The 21,357-nt window shown below is 44.1% G+C and overlaps 1 protein-coding gene across 1 annotated transcript in view; it reads right to left on the reverse strand.

Moving 5' to 3' along the window:
- The window catches only part of SLC6A17 (solute carrier family 6 member 17), a 39,365-nt gene extending 20,147 nt beyond the window's left edge, over positions 1–19,218 (reverse strand). The window contains exons 1-2 of the mRNA XM_063140425.1: positions 19,180–19,218; positions 1,522–1,927 (exon numbers count right to left, since the gene is read on the reverse strand). Coding sequence (XP_062996495.1) covers positions 1,522–1,801 — 280 coding nt within the window. The 5' untranslated portion in view covers positions 1,802–1,927; positions 19,180–19,218. The remainder of the gene's footprint in view (positions 1–1,521; positions 1,928–19,179) is intronic.
- Positions 19,219–21,357: the final 2,139 nt, after the last annotated feature.

A 21,357-nucleotide genomic window follows, 5' to 3' on the forward strand; every position in this document is an offset into this window, starting at 1 on the left:
CATTGGCTGAATTGGCTAAGGATGATGTAGTTGCAGTCCAACAACATCTGGAGGGTGACAAATTGTATTCCCCTGAATTAGAAGGCTACTAATTTGTAATCTGGGTGTTCTGCTGAGTGACTGTGATGCTCTATTTCAACAAAGCATTCAACCAATACATCTTCATTTTGTAAGCTCTTGAGCACACAGTGTTCCTAAGAATTGGCTTAGTATCTTCCTCTTTCTAATAGAAAGCTGTTCACTCTGTCAGATAAATGCACATTTTATTATCAAGAATTTTTTTAAAAAATGCTACCATTGCATGTAGCAACAGTGGGTTGTATCCAGTGCTAGTCTAATGTAAGACTCAGTCATTTCAATGGGCCTACTCTAGGTAAGACTAACACTGGATCGAACCCAGTGCTTTTAGCAGCAAAAAAAATACATCATTGACCAAGTAATTGCATTCATTCAGCCTCTGTGGAAACAGAATGCTGGACAAGATAGGCCTTTGGTCTGATCCAGCATGGTTTGTCTTACATTCTTAATAAATTTATAGCTAGATCTTCAAATACAGTAGGACAGATCCTCTTAAATAACCTAAAATAATGATCAATGGATTTTCCAGCATGTCTATGGATAAACATGATTACACTCATTACATCCTTCCAAAATTAATTATTTCCTAATGTTACTCCCTTACAGCAAATTTCACGAATATGCATGTTAAACACATGAAATCAACTCCTGCCATCACAACCTCGCCAACATTTTAAACTTAATCTAAAGTCCATTTCAATGTTTTTGATGGGGTCAAATATCAGCAATACATTTGAATCAAGCTTCTTTTAAGTTTATATAAAGACAAAATCCATAGCCACTTGCTCACATTTATTTCCATATTTTATCCCCAATAGCAACCCCAAGATCTACTTCCTGTCATGAAGCTTGATTATAATGATTTGGCTTTTATTTAACCACCAAGATTGTGCTAGATGGTGGCAACTTTGGTTTCATGTAAGATACATCAAGGAGGAACATTACTGTTGTGTTTTGACCAGATCTTCATTTAGTGTTCTCTAATGTAACTAATGGATCTACCTAGTGTTTACACCTTTGGGGATTCAGAAACAGAGACTGCATATACACCATAGTTGTTATTCAAATGCTGGAAGGGCACAAAGTTAGGGTGACCATATGAAAAGGAGGACAGGGCTCCTGTATCTAACAGTTGTATAGAAAAGGGAATTTCAGCAGGTGTCATTTGTACACATGCAGCACCTGGTGAAATTCCCTCTGCATCACAACAGTTAAAGCTGCAGTAGCCCTATCCTCAAGCAGATACAAAAGAGGTGGTCTCCAACAACATCTGGAGGGCCACCAGTTCCCCATCCCTGGAATACTGCATAGGCAATACTGCCTATGATCTCTCTGAGGTCTGATTTGATATGAGGCAGCATCATATTAGATCAGGAAAGCAGAGGGTATGTCCGTACATGTGTCTTTTATGTTATGCATTATACCTTCCTCCGGGTCACTTACCTCCACCATTCTTTTGACACAAATATGGAAACCGCCAGACGTTCCCCAGCCCCACAGAGTAGCCAATCTGAGCCAAAATGTACTGCAGCTTGCTGTTCCATGCCGGCCTGTCCTCACCAGGTTCCTCCACATCCTGCTGTTTGTTCCAGTTTTCTGCAGCCACATTTAAGACACTGTGCCTATAGTCTACAGGCTCTTCAAGGGCCAGTAGGTCAGCCACTGATTCTGTGACCGGCTCAGTGCTTTGTTCCCGCTGTGACACTTTGCTGTTCTTCGGCATCAGGACTGTCTGGCTCAGCCACTCCTACTATAGGAAGGGCTTTGTGGGGGCGAGATGGAGTGGGAATCTTTAAGGGCAGGTGCCAGCTTTGGAGACCAGACTTCAGATCCTGGTCCTCTGCAAGACCTGCAAAACAAAATAGAAAGCAAATGGAGATGTCTCCACTTTCTCTGCTGCTGGTATATCTGGGGCTGGGGGTGCCATCATTCTGCAATTGCTCAATGCAGAAATGGTTACAGAACTCTAGTGTCTGAGATCCTCAGCTTTCATTTTAAAAGAAGACCATGTTCCTAGTCCTTCAGGCTTGAAAGTGTGCAAGCAATGCCTGGGGACATCCTGGAATCTGAGGGAAAGTAGGGTGGAAGAGGACATACAGGAAGAAGAACTTCAATGTTCTATACAGCTTTCCACAGCTATCTATGACTGGCAGAAGCAAGATAAATGTTATAAAATATACGTACAAATGTGCTTACTTTGCATAGTTGATACAGGCTGAAGGCAGTGGAGGCTGGTGCTTCTGATGTCAGTGGGGCGGCAAATCCGCTCTGGGTTTCAGACAGAACTCTAAAGGAACTATCCAAGGTGCACCCTGGATAGCTCCTTTAGAGTTCTGACTGAAACCTGGAGCGGGTTTATATCAGAGCCACCAGCCTCTACTGGTTGAATGTTTTCTTGGTGCAGAAACTGGGATAATTTGTTTTCAATGCAAACTGTGCATAGCCTTGGGTGTATCCAGTAAAAACCATGGAATGGTTGCATTCCCACAGTGCTCTACTGTAAAAGGGAGGGGCTAGGCAACCTGGTGCCCTTTAGAGGTTTTGGACTACAACTTCCATAATCCCTGATCATTGGCTATGTTGGTTGGCGTCCAGGAGCTGAAGTCCAACACATGTGGAGGACACCATGTACCTACCATGCTGTAAGGCAATTCAACATCCAGTTGCTTTTCATGCTCGCTCAAATCTATGGAAGTCTGAGGACTTACTTGAGTTTATTACAATAACTTCTGTTTAGTGCCAACAATGTGTCAGGAGCTATTTAGCTTAAAATACAACGGCATTGAATAACTGGTCAGGCTTTGGCAGTTCTTATGTGGGAGCAGCAAGCCGCAGGGTTATCTCTTAGCTGCTGACATTATCAGAGCAAGTTGGGTGGCCAGGAATCTTCTGCTAAATTGCCCGTGACAGTTTTACAACAGATAGTATCTGCAGAACATTTTGCATTGCATGGGAAGCCATTCATTACTCTGCCTCTGCATTCAAGAGCTGCCATCTTTCAATAGAGGTCCTCAGATAATGTAAACCACTACAGCCCCTCTGACTTCAGGGAAACCTCAGCAGTTTACACTCAGCAAGCACCCAACACTGAACTTTTTCAAGATTTATGCCATATAAAACACATCAGAATTGGACAAGAAAGAAGTTCGTTCGAAGCACTTTTCTCCTGCACGTGCCTGACTATATACTGTTAGGAGCAATTCAAGGTCTTGAATGTAATACCTGCTCCAGAATGCATAGCAACCCCATAGACATTAGGATGAAAAGGTTTGGGAATTTGCCAGAACAGGTAAAGCTCACACATATCCTTATGGCCAAGATATATGGGCAGGTGCATGAGATCAGCTTACATTCTTGAACCTCCCTGTTGTATTCAAGGACAGGACAAGTAAAAGGGGGGATTTCGCCCCCTGGCCCAATTTTTTCAATGAATGCTTATGAGTAAAATGTGGGGTTCTAATCTGCTTTCATGGCCATGAGTACAGAACCAAGGGATGGAACTAACAATAGATCCGCTACTACAGAGGATGATCTTGTGTATGCATCACAAGCTGATTTTAAAAACAACAACAGAAGAGGGTGTGATCAGATTCACCAAGTATAGCTGAACTTCATAATTATTTATTTATTGTATTTATATCTTGCCTTTCTGTCAAAAAAAATGGCACTTAAGGCCATTTATCCCATATTGATGATAACTGGCTCTTTTCCTCCTTTTTAAATGATGCCTAAGCAGTGGAAACCCTGATGCAATGTTTGGTACGGTGCAGGACTGAATGTGGGTGAGCAAACCGGGGCTCAATCCAGGCAAGAGAGAGGTCCTGCTAGTCACTAAACAGGCCAGCCTGTGATTGGGAGTCCACCCTCTTCTGGCTCACCCTCTGAAGGATCAGGTATGCTACTTGGGGGTGCTCAGTGGCCAGGAATGCTTTTACCCAACTTCAGCTTGCACAGCATTTGTCTCTTCCTGAGGAAGATGGACCCAGCCACAGACCCATGTCTTCATAACCTCACATTTATATTACTATAACACACTATATTTTCAAGGGGCTGCCCTTGAAAATTCCAGTGCCTGGAAAATTCAGCTAGTGTAAAACATGGCAGCCAGACTGTTATGTGGTATATGTTTTACAGACAGTCATATCTCAAATTGATTGTATAATTGATAATTGCACCCTTCCAGCTTATATGGCCCAGTAGACGTTCACCTACATGGAACCAAAATGGATGCCATGATAAACCATGAATGAAATCATATGCACTTCCTTCTGTTTTGTTTTAAAACATGCCTGTTTGCATAGACAAGGTCCCGTTTTTCTTAAGCAGTGGAATCCGAAACAAGAAAGCAACTACTCTCAGAGTGTAGCGATTATATTGCGCATAGGAGAATCTAGGAGCATGATGACCTTTTGGACAGAATTAAGAAACACTTGAAAATGAAACTAGAAAGAAAATGGGATGAAAGAGCCATTAGAATGGAATCATGTGTGCAACTTCAGGTGGGCTTCTGGGCAATGGACTTTATGGCCTTACATTTTAAGAACAATGAGACTTCAGAAGAAAACCTGATCATTTTTAGCTCATCTAATATCTCAAACTGCAATCCTATGTACACATACTTGGATGTAAGTCCTATTGAACATTGTGGAGTTTGTTTCTGAATAAACATGCACAGGATTGTACTGTGACCCAGACTTAGCTAAATTAATTTCTCCTGTTACAAAGCCAGATGGATAGTTATTGCCCTCAAGAGCACAAAAAGTATTATTAGAATTTGCATATTTCAGACAATCCCTCTAAGAGGGTGGTAGAGCTATTTATATCTTCCTATTAGTCTCCAATATGAAGTATATGAATGCTTCCATGATGAAAGCAAACGGTTGAAATACCACTTAAAAGGTACAACCAAGTTCCATCTCTGATTGCTCTGCCATGGGGTTTTCTTAAAATGTATGAAATCAATTAATCCAAAATGTTTGGGCATTTTCTCATTCTGCATTTTAAAAACCACAGCATTTCATGGTCTTAGATTAAAGTTAAGACAAGCATTATCCATAAGACTAGTAAGTACTCGTTTAAAATTAAATCCAATCTAGCTGACATTGAGGACAAACTCTTAATTTCAGCCCAGCAAATCACCTGAATAGCATTTTGTGCAAGTGTGCACACCATGATCAAACTGGCTGAAAATGCTTTTGATAGAATAGAATGGGCTTGTGTCTGTTTGAATGTGTTAAGTGCTGAAACAATTCAATATTGCTGTGCTTTCGAACATGGTTTGTTCTGATATAGCACCTGAAATCTGAGAGAAGCAAGTCTGGGCCTGAGGAATTGTATATTGATCCAGCCAGTTGTATATTGATCTTGATATAGCACATGAATGGATTAAATAAATGATCCCAAAATTCCCTAACAAGTTCATGTACTGACAAGTTATTCCATTAATATTGGAATAATCTCTGATGTTCTTTCATTGCAATATATCTGGCTGCTGATTTTAATGCTTTTTCAGGACTATTTTCAGTTTCAAGCTTGAACGTTGTAAAATAGACAAGGTTGTTCTGATATCCATAGATGAAACGGGATCCACTGAATTGTACACCTGACGCTAAAATTATCCCTTATTAATGTTCTTTTTGTCATCTTATCTAGGTACTTAATTAGATGCAAAACGTTTGGGTAACTTTCCTCAGAAGTATGATAGAAGATTTCCTTAGCTGTTTGCCAGTTTCAGTTGTGCAGATAGGTCATTTTAGTCCTTGGACTTAGTGATCTTATCCCACCTCCCTTTAGATGGCCATGCATATTACTTCATTTGTGAAGGGCACAATTAACATTTCTCTTCTCCCCTACTACGACCTCCTTCCATGTGTTACAACGACGTCCTTATTTCCTGATATGTTAGAGCAAAAACACAAAACAAAACAAAAAATTGTTTGCCGACCTTGATAAAAACAAGAAGAAATATTCCTGAGTATGAGCAGTTTTGAATTGTAAACTCATTTAAATGTCAGCACCATCATGACTACCTTTGCTCCTGCTACCCTGATGCTATACACATTTACTTGGGAATGAGCACCATTTTGTTGTAGAAAAAGATAATATAGATTTAAAGTAAAAACAACAAAATGAGCATCTGTAGCCAAGTCCATGCTGGCAGGCCATCTCCTAACTATAAAATGTTTTTTTAAAAAAAACAAGAAGGAAGAAGGAAGAAAGGGTGATGCAATGAGCAGCATCCGTTGCAGTGAGTCCACGTGCTGACATAAGGCCTGTTGGCAAGTGCCTCTATCATATGCCACACTCTGGGTGGTCATTTGGAAGCCTCCTGTGCTGCAGGGGCCGTGGACATCAGCCCTGAGGCCCAGCCCTAGCTAAAACACTGGACAGTTTGGCCTACGGCAGCCTGGAGCAAAACATGGAACACAGAGCAGCAGAAAGTTGGTGGCTGCATCCCAATAATCCAGTACAGCGTCCATAGAAAGAATTTCAAGCTTGCATCAATATTGATTTGTTTATCACATCTGTCCAAGGAGTTCAAGGTGGAATACATGGGCTTATTCCCTGTTATCAGTGTAACAATACCGTGAGATAGGCTAGATAAAAGACAGTGAGTTGTCCAAGGTCATCACTTAAAATTTTTGAATGAGTAGAAATGTGAACCCATCTCTTCCAGATCCAAGCCAGACATGCTACCTACTATGCAACAATGGCCAAATCTACACCAAGCAGGATATTGCACTATGAAAGCGGTGTGAAAGAGGTATAGAAAAGTCAGGAGCCACACCAAGCAGGATATAGCAGTATGAAAGCGGTATGAAAGCAGTATATGGAATGTGTCAATGGGCCTCAAGAGTTGTCAGTGCACTTCAATACCGCTATAAGTATGGCTCCTGTCTTTTATATACCGCTTTCATAGTGCAATGTCCTGCTTGGTGTAGATTAGGCCAGTGTCTCTCGGCATGTATATAGTTAGTTCACTAATAAAACTAACAGCATAAATTAAGATTTCCCCCCTTTATATATTGAGGAGAGTAAACCACAACCAAGACCACCTCCCTGAGACTTTGATAAAGCAAAGGGAACCTGAAATTATTCTGTAGCTGAGCAAATACAGAAAGTAATGATAACATGCACCTTCTGGAGGATTTAAACTGCAATACCTCATGTAATAGGCTAACAATTTATGTGTATTAACAGCAGTTAGTTTCAGCTTCTCATTCCCTGAAATGTGCTTTCATGCACTTCATTGACAGGAGGGCTCCTATCCTGGAACACCGTGACTTAAGGAAAGTGGCAATGCTGTGTGGTGGAAAATCTTCCTTTTCATTGAGATGAAGATGTGGAAGCATTGTGCTTGAATTCTTTGAGATAGTTTGTACTGAATGACAATCAATGGTTTAAGTAAACCATTGGTTGCTGCCTTAATGAAGTTAACCCATAATTTGGCTATCAGACAATTGAGCAAACCATGGAATTTTTTTTTCAATTCCTGGGTTGTTTGGTTCCCACCCCCTTCACCCACTCCATCCCTGTATCCCACATTTCTTTGTGGTAACATATTACTCGCATGTACAGCAGTTGGTTTTCTTGACCTCTGTAATTTGTCAAAACAACCCATGAACAAACCACAGTTTGGGGTTTGCACACAATGATAACCCATGGTTTAAACAACTCAGACTTCACAACCTAACAACAAACATAGGTTCTCTTCATGGGATGTTCATGCATAACTACCTATAGCTAACCCATAGTTCTGGGTTTGTACATAATGGCAATACTCGATTCAACAACTCATGCTATTAGCTGTTGTTACATGTGAACCAGGTTTATGGAGGACTTACATTTTAAGCCAAAATCAGCAGTAGACAATTGAAAAGGATGGATCAGTGAGGAGCCTCCACCACAAGCAGAGGGATTTAGGTTTATAATGACTTTAGCTGTTTAATATGTACCAAAAAAAAGGTTCTTCTTGATCTTGTAATGATCCTACCCTGAAGTATGAGATTTTATGACACTCAGCAAAGTATGTATTTTCTGAAAGTGAATTATTCCAGAGATATGAGAATTAATGGAACATAAACTAAGAGAGAACAGAATGAATGGGACAATTTTACCACATTAAACCCTACTGTAAATTCTATTTTGATTTGGGGAAACTACTTGATTGGATGTATCATTCCCAGACAGGTCCACAGAGCTGACAACGTATCTTAGCAACAGGCACCTTAAAATAGCATTTCCAATAGAAGCAGGAACTGGGTGAGTGAACTGTGAGTTCTCAAAAGGAAGGAAATAATGAGGTGAAGAAGCAAAACAGCCCTAAATATCTTGCTGCTGAGCATTTCTATTCCCTCGTGAGGTCCTGTTAACCCATAGGCAATTGGCTGGAACTTCTAGAAACTCAGTTACTGTCTCAGCTGGTTTTCACAAATATTACCAGGCAAAACTGGGATTCTCAGCTGGTGTACACAGAGGCAAAACTTTAGAATAAATTCCAGGTAATGTCTGGTGTTCATATAAACAGGGTGGAGATCATTCTGTCCATTGTAAACTTGTAGAAAGTGTGTTGGATAACAAATGAGTAAGACCATTGAGCCATCTAGCCCATTACTGTCTGACTGGCAGCAGGTATTTCCCAGATAGACCTGGGAGAGGGGATAGCTCCTTTAGAGTTCTGACTGAAATCTGGAATGGATTCACTGCCCCACTAACATCAAAGCCACCATCGCCACTATCTTCCACTGCGACCTGACTCCTCTTCTTCCACACCTGGTGCAACCGCATAGTATATGCATCTGATGCTTCAGGTAAGGTTTCATGGAGAAAAAAGAATTAGGCCCATAGTCTCTAATAATAAAAGAGCATGTGCATCTGTCTGACCCTCTGCCTGTCCATCTGTACCATAGTGCCAAAACTACAAACCTTAGTCACCTGAAATTTGGCATGCATTCTAAGGGGATCCCATGGGTTGCTTTTATTTTGCTTTAAAATGCATTAATAGATGGATATTGTATGTAATCTGTTTTTATGGTTTTAAATTTCATATATTTGTTTTTAATGTTCCATGTTTTAATCTTTGTAAACCGCCCAGAGAACTTTGGCTATGGGGCAGGATATAAATGCTATAAATAAATAGCTATTAATTAGTTTTAACTACTTTAAATGTGTCCCTGTGGTTGAAGCCTGCAGTAACAACTTTAGGCACTAGAAGCAGGATTCCCTAACCAGCACATAGCTTTGCAGTCCATACAGTTTGAAGCCAGGCGAGATTAATAGGCCAAGGGACAGAGTTATGTGCCTGCCGTCTCCCCAATGCCAAGGGGCAGCTCCCCGCCAGGGAAATACAGAAGACCCCTCCCTCTGGGGGCTCTAGGGGTACACCATGGCAGGGGGCATGCCTAAGGGTGTCCGTGGGCTTCGTTCAGATGGGGTGGGCACAATGTGATCAACTCTGACAACTGTGTACATTTGCTTGAAGGCTTTGCTGTATCAAACGAAGGGAAAGTGCCATCTGTCACTGCATGGAAGGAGACCACTGTCCATGGTGCTGATCCTTCCTGCTAGAGCTGCATATTGCTGTACTAGCAAGACTGTGCTAGAAAGATAACTTCCTTCTTATGGGCCGCATACGCTTCATTAATAGCATGACCACTGTTGGCTGCATATCACATGGTCTCTCGCTCTCTCTTTTTACCATGCATCTCACCTACGTTACTTACACCACGGATGCTGAATTCTTCAAGTCATCAGTTACCCCAGTTTTCAGAACAAGAACGGGGCCTATCAGAAACCATCAGAATGGCATGCATCATTAACAGGGTTATATTAAAGTCCTATTTGGGCTATATGGATGAACACCATAAACTCCACTAGAGAAAAAGCACATTTAAGTGAAAAAAGCAACATGCAAGCTCTACAGCCAGCTCTTTTTCAGGAGTCAATCACCACTACTTCTTTGGCCACACCATTTGATCCAAAAAGATGCCAAACTATTTTGAAGCAAACACTGAATCAAGGTTAGATGAAATGAAAAGAATAATTATATAGCTCTATCTTGCATGACAGGCTGCATTTGTATCCTCCCATATAAAATATCATCTTTATCCTTTGACCTCTGCTCCTGGAAACCCCTCCTTGAACTCGGTTTGCCCTGCCTCTCTTGTGGCCAGTAGCTGGGCTGCTCCAATGTCACTATGGGGCTTTGCAAGTTGTGTCCCATCACCTCTCTGGCTGCTATTGCCTCAGTTGCTCTGATGTCACAGAGATCCTCGGCAGCCCTGGGCCACACAGCTGAGGGTCAAAGGTTTAAAGTTCAAAGGTCCACAAGCAACTGCTGTTACATTTGCTAGCTATGGTAGTCCAGTATTATGACCTCCCATAATACATGTGGACTGTCAGGAATAGAACGCACGGCCATGGGTCTTGCAGTTTAGCTAAGATTTAATTAGAAGTAGTCTGGAATGCTTTGGGACTGGTCAGCCTCTGAAATGTTACTCTCTGTGTAAATAGATCTCTGTCAGTGTTCTCAGAGCAGAGATGGAGGAGTGCCCTTATTGTCCTAAGCCACCTGCTTGTCTCGGCCTTGGGCAAGAAACTGTCCATGAGAAATTGATAAAGAAAGAGTGGGGGTTGCAGAAGGGTTGCCCAGATTGAGCGTCATCTTGGTGGACTGAGCAGTCCCACCCTGTTTGAACAGGGGCATTGCTGAAAGGCCAAAGCCCCTGTCTGTCAAGTGGTCTGGAAAAGGCCTATGCCTCCCTTTTAAAGTTGGTGCACCTTTGCTAGGAACATCTGATCTGCATTTCCCAGGAAACCTCCCTGATTGGATCCATCATCGTCTGAGACTCTGGGGGCACTCTGCACCTGCTCCCTCTTGTGGAAATTTGGATTACTAAGAACTTGCCATGAAAAGTACTGTGAGGCTTTTCATAGACTTGAACTCTTGTTTGCTGTGGATTGTGTGTTTTTGTTTGTCATCAGCTCAGTGCACTGGCAGATTGAGTTTGATCACTGAATGTTGGACCTTTTCTCTCTGCTGCCTGGACTCATGTGGCAAGGAGTGGGACATACGAAAGCTGTGGCATGGAACTCCTTGCATTTGAAGATTTACCTTCCCCATGATCTTGTTTAGGCCTTGACCATGTTCCCTTTGAGTTACCAACATATGATTTGAGGTTGAACTAGCTCTTTTTGGGTGGCTTGTTTGGCCTTTCAAGAATTTGATTGCCTGAGAGGTCATGTCAGGAATCATCCCCTTCCCTTGTCCAGGTTTGGAACCCGTGTACGGATTGACCTTCCTTTGTGTTCAGAAGTGTGGAGATGGCAATGGGGAAACCATGTTGATGGGGATCTTGATATGGCAGTAGTGATTAGCTTTTGACTGTTCTGGAATTTCTTGGAGCCTATATCTACTGACCATCAGCTATATGATTTCTGAAGTGTGTAACCATTAAGCTTTTACTGTGGGATTTCTTATAATAAAGAAGTCTCACTGATTTGGGTTTCCCATGTCAGTTTGCCAGAAAGTGTGCTTGCCTGAGAGACTGGGAAACCCTAGCATGGATAGAGTGGGAGCTCTGAGGCAGAGAGCAAGTAGCTTCTCTAGGGCCACTCAGTAAATACATGGCAGAACTGAGATTTGAACAGAAGACTTCTGCTCATACAGTTAACCAGGGGCAAAGCTTTTTCCTGTGAAGTACTGTTGACACTTGGGAAAGGTGAATCAGGGCCCATAATCTATAGTGGGTGAAGCCAGAGCCAAAAGTAGATGGAGCTAGTTAAAAGTGGATGGAGTTTTCAGCACTGCATAGCTCTCTTTCTCTGTGCCACCTCTCTCTGTGTGCCACTCAACATGCAATTAGGCAGAGGACTGCAGTTCTCATATAGTAGAACTTAACCCAAGGCTGGGGAACATGAGGTCCTCTAGATGTCGTTCAACTGCAGCACCTTGCATTCCTCACCATGGCTATGCTACCTAGGGCTGATGGGAGCTGCAGCTAAACAACCTCTGAAGGATCACAAGCTTCCCAGCCCTGGCTTAACCGTTACACCTAGGGGTGGTGCTACAGGGGGGGATGGGGGGCAAACGCCTCCCCAAACAAGGAGCTTGCCACGCCACTGCTGGATTCCTGTCATTACTTGAATGAAAGGCACTTTTCACATATACAAGTGCATTTATTCATTATCATTTCTGTAGCTCTAGAGCTAACAACAGCTACACATTTTGCAGCTGCTGACATAGTCTTCAAGATGCCAACAGACCAATGGCCATTCACTGAGAGAAAGGGAAAACATCTGACATGCAGGAGAGATAATTAACTTCTTTTATCATTTATATATGGGGTGCTTAATAGTAAAACAGAAAAGAAATTCTATCACAAATTAATATTTTTCAAAATTAATATTAAGTTCCCTTTCTGTGGTGTAGACCTAAAGTAATCTTTTACCCATTTATTTCAGAAAATATATTTTAGGGTGGATGTTTTAATGTGAAATATACCATTATTTCTCTTTCAGAGATCTTAACATATGGAACACATCTTGTCTACCTAGAAATATACTTTGACCCTTCTGTGCCCTCCCAGAATTTATTTATTTTTAATGCCGCCACTGGTTACACCATGAGAGCTCCTCAAAGTGTATGCTTTGTTTCTTCCTGTAGCCATGGAAAAGAAATGAGTCTATTCAAAGTAACTTCAATGGCAAAACCAGTGCTGAGGGATCTCAGCAAAGATAACTTAGGGGCCTCATGAGATTTGTCGCAAAACATATGCTCAGCATGTATTGAGCATGGGGTGGGAATAAGGTACAGTGGATTGCAATCAGCTAAACATAAATCCATGGAGACAAGGCAGAATTAGCTTCTTGGTGTTTCCTGGCTTCACCCCTTGAGCATACTTTGCATACCCGTATTGGGCTTCTTCTGTTACTTGTTGCCTAGTGTTATTGACAATCTGGATTTCTTAATGGAATTTATTTTGGTTTACTTAAGAGCATAGACCTTCATAATCATCATTTTCCACCTAATTGTATAAAACTGTTTAGGTTCTTTAGTGCAAACGGCAGCTTTCATTATCCCAGTTGAAAATGACATTCTTCCTTGGCAAGCAGTAAGAAACTTTTTTTTCCATTTGTCAGGTGAAATCCTAAAATCCCGGTATCAGATTGGTACTGTAACGGGCTTCTGAGCCAAAAACACTGTCCTAAAGAGCTGGTTGAAATGAGAGCACAGGGCACCTAAGAGAATCTGGGCACCCTATCCTCATCCTCTGAAAAGTGATCCACGGTGTGAGTCATGTCTTGCTCAGCAACCCCACTGCATGCCCAGTATAGCAGATGTGCATTGGGTCACACACAGTTTCTCCAGGCCATGCAACTTCTTTGCCAAATGCTGATTTACATCATCTGATGACGGTGGCATAGAAGTGCCATTCCAAATTGCTGCACTACCACAACTGTCTGGGTCAGCTTGCAATGCCAGCTGAATGCTACAGACCATGGGATTGTGCTACTGCAGTGGCTGTTTTTCCCATCTTAGATGATCTTCTCCCAATCCTATTTCTGATGAGATCAGGCCATAGTATTGTTGCCATGTCCATCAGAACAGGCAGAGAAGAGGAATGTGCAACAATGGTGCTATTTCCTTAAACCCTATGGTACAAAGGCACAGACAATGGAAATTAACCCAGCCGGCAGGGGACAGACACTGAATTATCCTGTTTTATTTATTTCAGGCACACTCCAGTGGGAAATCCTCTTCAGCAAGCAGCATTGAATTCAAAAAGAGATGCTCAAGATGCTCAACAGTCCACATTGCATCAGTGTCCAGCCACCCATACATGAGAGAAGGGTGGGTCATAGAGCTACCAGAGTAGACACTGATCTGTATGTTAACACGTGCACTTTTAACACAGGCTCTTTCACATTACATATTCCTGTTTTGGACTAGAGGGGGTGGGATCGGTATTTACACTCCTGCACACAGACTGAACAAAAGATGCACACTAAGGCTCCATATCTGAGTGGATATTGCCAGCACTGAGTGTATTCTGCAACTCACAGATGTAGAATTAGAATTGAGCACAGACTCTAGCATCCTGAAAAACTCAAGCTTTCATTTCAGGAAAAAGATTTTTTTCAAAAGCACTTTACATAATAAAACTATTATAGACATTTATTATGAATAATTTTATTACTAAAAAATAAAAAGTATAAGAGTTTAGACAGTAAGAGAAGCTATGGTGGTCAAGGCTCCAAGATGTAATATATTACTTGTTATGTAGAAAATACTGATTTATTGATTTATTGCATTTATATCCTGCCTTATCCCCTCCCTTAGAAACCCAAGGCAGCATACATAATCCTCCTCTTCTCCATTATATCCTCACAACAACAACCCTGTGTGGTAGGTTAGGCAGAGAGCCTGTGACTGGCCCAAAGTCACCCAGTGAGCTTCCATGGCCATGTGGGGACTAAAACCCAGATCTCCCGACTCCTAGTCCAACACTCCCAGTCCAACACTCCAGCCTCTACACCATACTGACTCTCAGTGTCAGTTTAATAGCATAACATCTGAGAGCCCCAAAGGGAGGGCTAGGGAATGAAGTGAATTACAAAGTACATCTGAGCTCTTTCAGTCCTCTTTCTTTAGAAGGAGAGAGAGGACTGTTCCATTGAAACTTCATTGATCAGAAAGTGAATAAAAGAAGGATCATTCTTTTGGTACAGTTCATGTTCATTTCCTGTTTGGTATCATAGCAGCATACAGCAGCTATAACAATATGACCCTGTATTTGAAATAATGAATGGCACTAATCATATGACTCCCTTAATGCTATGAGTATGTTCACAACATCAAATATTTCACTAGGAGGCAGAGGACAAATTGGTTATTTAGTATAAAAACACAGGGCCAGTCTCCCTACAGAAAACAGCAGCAGGAGACGAAGTGTTGAAAATCAGGCTGCTCTATCACAGAAGACTGTGTTCAGTTTTTCAGGATTACATTCCCTCCAACCACTAGATAATGCTACCTAATTTGGCTACTACTGACTTTTTTTAACCTAGTGCACCACCTAAAAATTATTATTATTTATTTTATTTATTATTAACATTTAAATACTGCCTTACCCATTAAAACGCCATCAAGGTGGTGTACAATAATTTTAAACAATAAAACCATAAAACAAATCATTAAAAAAAAATAACATCTATCTCTATCTCTGCTAATATACAAACTGGCATGATTTTTCTGTTCTCTACCTGTGCATGTTTGTTTAAGGCTGGCAACAGGTTCAGGTAAGTGTTAGATTACCTGTGTGTGTTTTTGTCCCAGCCTCCCTAGGTGTAAACTAACATCTGCACAGCACACCTAAGAGAGTCTAACCCAGCTATGCCTGTGACCTCTTCTTACTCTCCATATTAAGACGGGGACCAATGCAGACTTTATGGCTTTAACATCAAACCAGCTCTGTTGCACCACACCTTCTGCTTTGATGAAGAGTTCTAGAGAACTCAAAAACTTGCTCACTATTTTGTGACGTGTTGGTTGATCCTAATAAAAGATATTGCCAAACTGTGAAATTTGGATTCCCCCCCCCCCCCCGTTTATGCACTAACATGGCTACATTGCTTTTTATATTCACATATGTACTCACAGGAATAACCACTTCCTCCCCCTCCCCGCCCTACCATATGTTCCCACTCTCAAAACTAAGATTGCTGCTGTGATTAACCAAGAAGAAAGACAAAAAGATAGGGTAGGGACAGGAAGATGCAGATGTGGAGCCCAGAGCCAATGAAAGGGGGAAAGTCAACCTTGAGGAAGGACAAAATGAGAGGGACAGATGGCTGAATGGTGCTGAATGATATCTGGACACACACCCCAGAGGCCACCAGCAATGCAATTTTGCATGATTAATAATGGATGTGCCACTTTTAGCTGTACAAAGTGCCGTGCCATTTTTAACTCACCCTCCCGCCCCCTCTTTCGCACACGCAGAACCTTGTGAGTTCAATCACTATCCATCATTTCGGGAATGGGGAACAACAAACAGTGGGTTGGCTCAAGGCCACTCAGTGAAGCCGCAGCTAATCTATGAGATGAGATTCCAGAATGCCTAGACCCGACATTCGATTGGATGGTCCATACTGACTCTTAGCATTGGAGAATGAGATTTCTGGAGGACAGGCAGACCAAGTCAGAGAGCTTCAGCTATTGGGCGGTATAAAAATGTAATAAATAAATAAATAAAGTCATTGAAAACTCTATTAGTCCCCTGAGAACATCAAAATAGATAGAGATGTCTTTTGTATAAGGCTATTTATCTGCAGGTAAGAAAAGAAATCATAGGCTGGTAAGATCCAGGTGGATTATTACAGTGGTTCCCAAAGTGAGCAGTACTGCCCCCTTGGGGGCATTAGGATTGCATAGGGGGGCATTAAGAGGCAAGGGGGCGGCAGGGGGGCGCTCGAGGTGGTCTTCTCTGAGAAGAGTCTCTCAAGAAGGTCTTAAAACCCAGGGACGTTTTTATGGGAGAAGGTAGTTTGGTCCCAAGCCATACAGGGGAAGAATCCACACATGTATTAATACAGTTTAAGAAGCCCATCCATCACAATAAGAATTTACAGAATAGTGAGGTACTCTACCCTAGTTACTAAATGTGATATCTAGTATTCTTGCTAAATGACTATCAGACTTTGAAAAGATGATATCACTGAATCAAGTTCATCAATTATCTTTAATTGAATAAACTAAAAAATGTAATTGGATTTTGAACAAATATTCAATTAATTGTTACTGTTTTGAATTTTATTGTTATTCTCTTCTTTAGTGGGTCATTGAAAACCGCTGTTCTGAATAATGATTTTTATAGTGCAGGGTAGGGGGCCCTGGGCATGAGTTTGTGGAACCAAAGGGGCGGTTACCTGAAAAAGTTTGGGAACCACTGGATTATTAGACACTTTTTATTTTTATTATTGCATTTATATCCTGCCTTTTTTCCTCCAAGGAACCCAAGGTACATAATCCTCCTCTTCTCCATTTTATCCTCACAACAACAACCCTGTGAGGAAGGTTAGGCTGAGAGTCTGTGATTGGCCCAAAGTCACCCAGTGGGTTTCCATGGCTAAGTGGGGACTAGAACCTGGATCTCCTGATTCCCAGTCCAACACTTTAGCCACTACACCACACCTTAGAATCTAACCTTCGAAACTATGCATCATCTGTATGAAAACAGTAAAAGCCAAAGCACTATTAATTTATAGTGGTGTGTTACCATGGAATTCAATGTCATTTGAAGAGTTGCAGGCCATGTCGTTGATCCTAGGTGGAGGTCTCAAACTCTGTAGGAAGTAGCACTTTGGCTACAGCAACAGAAAGGGACATTCTGTACTCTTAGTTCATACATTTTTGTTATCCAGGGACAGCAAGGTATGAATAAAGGGTGGAGAACGTGATGTTACAGGCCGTGGGAGGAGGGGAGGGGGGAAAGTGGATTGAGGCTAGGTGTGAAGCATAGATGAAGTAACCACAGCCCATCAGAGCAGAGTCTGATGCACATTGGAGGAGGTGGGAGAATGGGAACCAGGTAGTCCTCTATTAGAGGAGACTGGCTGGCCAGCTGCAGCAGCTGGAGTGGTAGTGAAGGAGGCCTCAACAGCGTATGCTGAACAACAGGGCCAGGTGGAACGCATGCGAAGACTCCAACAGCCTCAGAAGCCCTGAGATGCTGCAGGCACCCCTTATATTTCACCCAAATATCCACAGTATTTGTACAGCGCTCTAGTGACATGCCTACCTGAGCTAAGAATTTAACTCCAGATCAGGGCCCCAGACAGCATGTGTTGGGAGTGGGGTGCAACAGCAGTAAGATGTTGGAGGAGAGAACAGTGTGTGTCATGAGGCCTGCCCTGCACCCACTAAGCAAGCCTGCTGTTCTCAAGTGCCGTAGAGGATACCAGCCTGCCATCAACATTGTAGCAGTATTCCACTGCTGGTCCAGTGGGCTTCTGGACATGGGATGGGCCAGAGGAAGGGTGCCATCTTGCTTTCACCTCAGGCAGCAAAAGTTCTTGGACCAGATTCATCCTGTTCCAGATTCATCCAGTTTAAGCAAAAGTGCTAATGAAGCTTCACACTCGTGCTTCCAGCTGTATATACGAGTTGAGAGTAGGCCTAGACCAACAACTTGACCTATATTTTGGGCATGATGCTATGGCCAGAATAGCGTCCTGCTATTTCTGACCCCTTTGTCTTCAAAAGCAAGGCACCGTCCCCTTCAACCCCGAAGTGCCCCAGTGTATCTGCCAAGAATCACAGCAACCCAAACCCCGTCAAATGTGTCACTACTAGCAGATGCACCAGCTGGGTCTAAAATAATGGCACCTTTCCTCCCACTGGGTAAAACTGGCCCCAGAACGGGACTCCCAGTGCAACCAATAATTTCACAGGGGTCCAGTTTAAAAAAACCAAACACCACCACCACCCCAAATTACCAACAACCTCTCCTCCAAGGCTTTCCAGTCAAAGGAATGCAGCTTATCGCTGCCCATGTTTGTGCCACTCAATTAGAGTTCTGCCATGAATCGCCAAAGGAGGGAGGGGGGAGGGAGAGAGAGAATGCGAGCTCCATCCTTTAATTATTCATGAGGGCGAAGTGGTTTCTGCTTCCTTTCCCAATGTTACCATCAAGGTCACGCTTCAGGCCGCGTAGATTTCAGGAGGGATCCTGAAATGCTTGGTCCTCCCCGCCGCCCCGCCGCCCCTGCCCCAAATGCTGAAATACCGATTCTACAACAAGCATCCCTTCCACACAAACAGATGATAAGCCCAGCTGTTAGCAAAGGGCCGTTTCTTCTCCATCGCCTCCCCACTTTTCTCACTCAGTGGTGCATGCAAGGTCTCAGGTTCCGCATCGCTTGTTATTTTTAGGCTTCAGGTGATGCGCCCGCTCTCTCCTGATTTCAGCTTCCTTCTCCATCCTCTCTCCCAGGAGAGGCGAGATCCCCTTTTCCACTCTCGCCTAGCAACTCGGAGTTTTTTCTCTGTGTCTCTCTCTCTCTTGGGGATGGTAAAGGATGGAAACAAGGGAATCCTACCTGTTTGGAGGAAGAGGGCCGATGGAGGCAGGAAAGAAGAGAAGGCGCGCAAGGACGAGGCGCTGCCTGCACCTGCTGGAAGGCCGACGGCCAGGGCACGGGCAGGGCGCCTCCTTACCTAGCTGCTCGGACTCACCTCTCCGTCGGGGCGCCAGCAGCAAGGAACTCCTCCGGGACGGCAGGGAGCCCCGGGCTGTCTTGAGCGAACTGGGCGACTCTGGCCACGACCGCCTCGCCTAGAAGCCCCGCCTCGCCGGCGGACGGGCAATGGGCATGCCAAGGCACGCGCTCTGAGGCCCGGCCCGGCTCCCCAGGTGGCCCGTGGGCTCCTCTCGCAGCGCCCGGCCCGTCGGTGCCTTCTCCGGGCTCGGCTTGGCGCTGCTCTGCCCGCCCCTGCTGGCTGAATCCCCGCGGGAGAGCGCGAATGGCAGCGAAGCGCGCCCGACCGCCTCCCTGGACCGCGCGCCCGGCTGTCCGGCGAGAGCAGCCCGTCGAGAGGACACCGTGGCGCGGCTCCGCGTTCCCCGGCACGGGAGCTGGGCTTTTGCCTGGCCGCGGGTGACGTAGGCTTGAGTCACCGGGCGACGCGCGTCAGTGGGGAAAGCGCGCGGGGTTTGTTGGCTGCACGCGAGCGCGCCGCGCCCTTCTGGAGCCCGGCGGCGGCGGGCGGCCGAACAGGCGGTTGAGGCGGCTCTGGGACCGGGTGGCTTCCCCACAGACAAACCCGGCGCCCAAAGTCGCGTCGCGTCGCTCACTGGCGCTCAGGCCCAGGCCGCCGACGTCGCGGCCAGGCCGGCAACGACACCTGAGGCTTTCCCCCACCCAGAAGGGCGGGCTTTTCCCAGCATGCCTCGAAGCGGCTTTGGCACACTGCGGGAAAGTGTCCCCAATCGCAGTGAGCCGTACGAGCTGAATGACACGCGGGCTGTCTGCTGGCTCGTTGGCGTGCGCCGGGTGGGCTCCGTGGGAGATCCGATCCGGATCTGTTTATATAATTACTCAAGCGCAACTGCAAAGACGGGTGACAAGTAGCCGGCATTGTCCTGGCGCCAACCACTTCGGTCCAGTCACGAGTCTCTGGGTGTGAAAAACCAGGAGGCTCTGGCAGGGAAGCTCAGCCCATCCGCCTAAATCAAATTCCCCCAGCTGGAAGCAGATTTTCCTCCAGGTGTGTTCCACTACAACTCCCATCAGCCCTGTGTAATGAAGTTGTAGTCCAACACAGCTGGAGGCCACGGGTTGTTGTGGAGGTTGGTCTAAAGAGATCACCGGCCTGAGAGTGTCCAACTATTATTATTATTATTATTATTATTATTATTATTATTTATTTATATAGCACCAACAATGTACATGGTGCTGTACAGAGTAAAACAGTAAATAGCAAGACTGGGGCAGCTTCTCCCCCACCTTCAAGACTTATGTGGCCCTGAAAGAAGGCAGCAGAGGAGAAGCCCAGCCCAGGGACCTCCTTGCCATCAGCTCCTGAAGAGACCACCAGTGGCCTGGGAAGGATCTTTTGTTTTATCTTTTACACAGCAACCCATCTGCCAATGGTCTGTTGATTGTTTTAGTATTTTACATGGGGAAGTGCCTTGAACTGCCTTGGAAGAAAGGCACCATGCACATTTTTCACACCTTTATTTCTTTTACATCTATCCCACCTTCTGATTCAGGATGTGGCTGGCATAATGCCATCTTGGCCCTGTGGGGAAGAAGAAGGACCGAGGGGACAGGAGCAGGCAGAAGTAACATCGGGGCCTGCTCCTGCTGGACTCTTCCCCCCCCCCCAGGGCAAACTGCCATCTTGGCCCTGTGGGGAAGAAGGACTGAGGGGACAGGAGAAGGCAGAAGTAACATCAGGGCCTGCTCCTGCTGGTCTCTCTCTCTCTCTCTCTCTCTCTCTCTTTCTTTCTCTCTCCTCCCTCCCTCCCTCCTTGACTCCTTTTCCTTGTGTGTCATGTCTTTATTAGATTGTAAGCCTGAGGGCAGGGACTGTCTTTTTTGCTAAGTGTAAGCCGCTCCGAGAGCCTTTTTTGGCTGAGGAGCGGGGTATAAGTATGATAAATAAAAAAATAAAATAAAAAATAATATAAAAGAGTCTCCAGTTGCTCCTACACATATCACTACTCTGGGTACCATATTTGATTCTCATTAGGTAGTATTTGTCCCCATTGCCTT

This window comes from Elgaria multicarinata, chromosome 1 (genome assembly GCF_023053635.1).
Source record: "Elgaria multicarinata webbii isolate HBS135686 ecotype San Diego chromosome 1, rElgMul1.1.pri, whole genome shotgun sequence".
NCBI classification, from domain to species: Eukaryota; Metazoa; Chordata; class Lepidosauria; order Squamata; family Anguidae; genus Elgaria; species Elgaria multicarinata.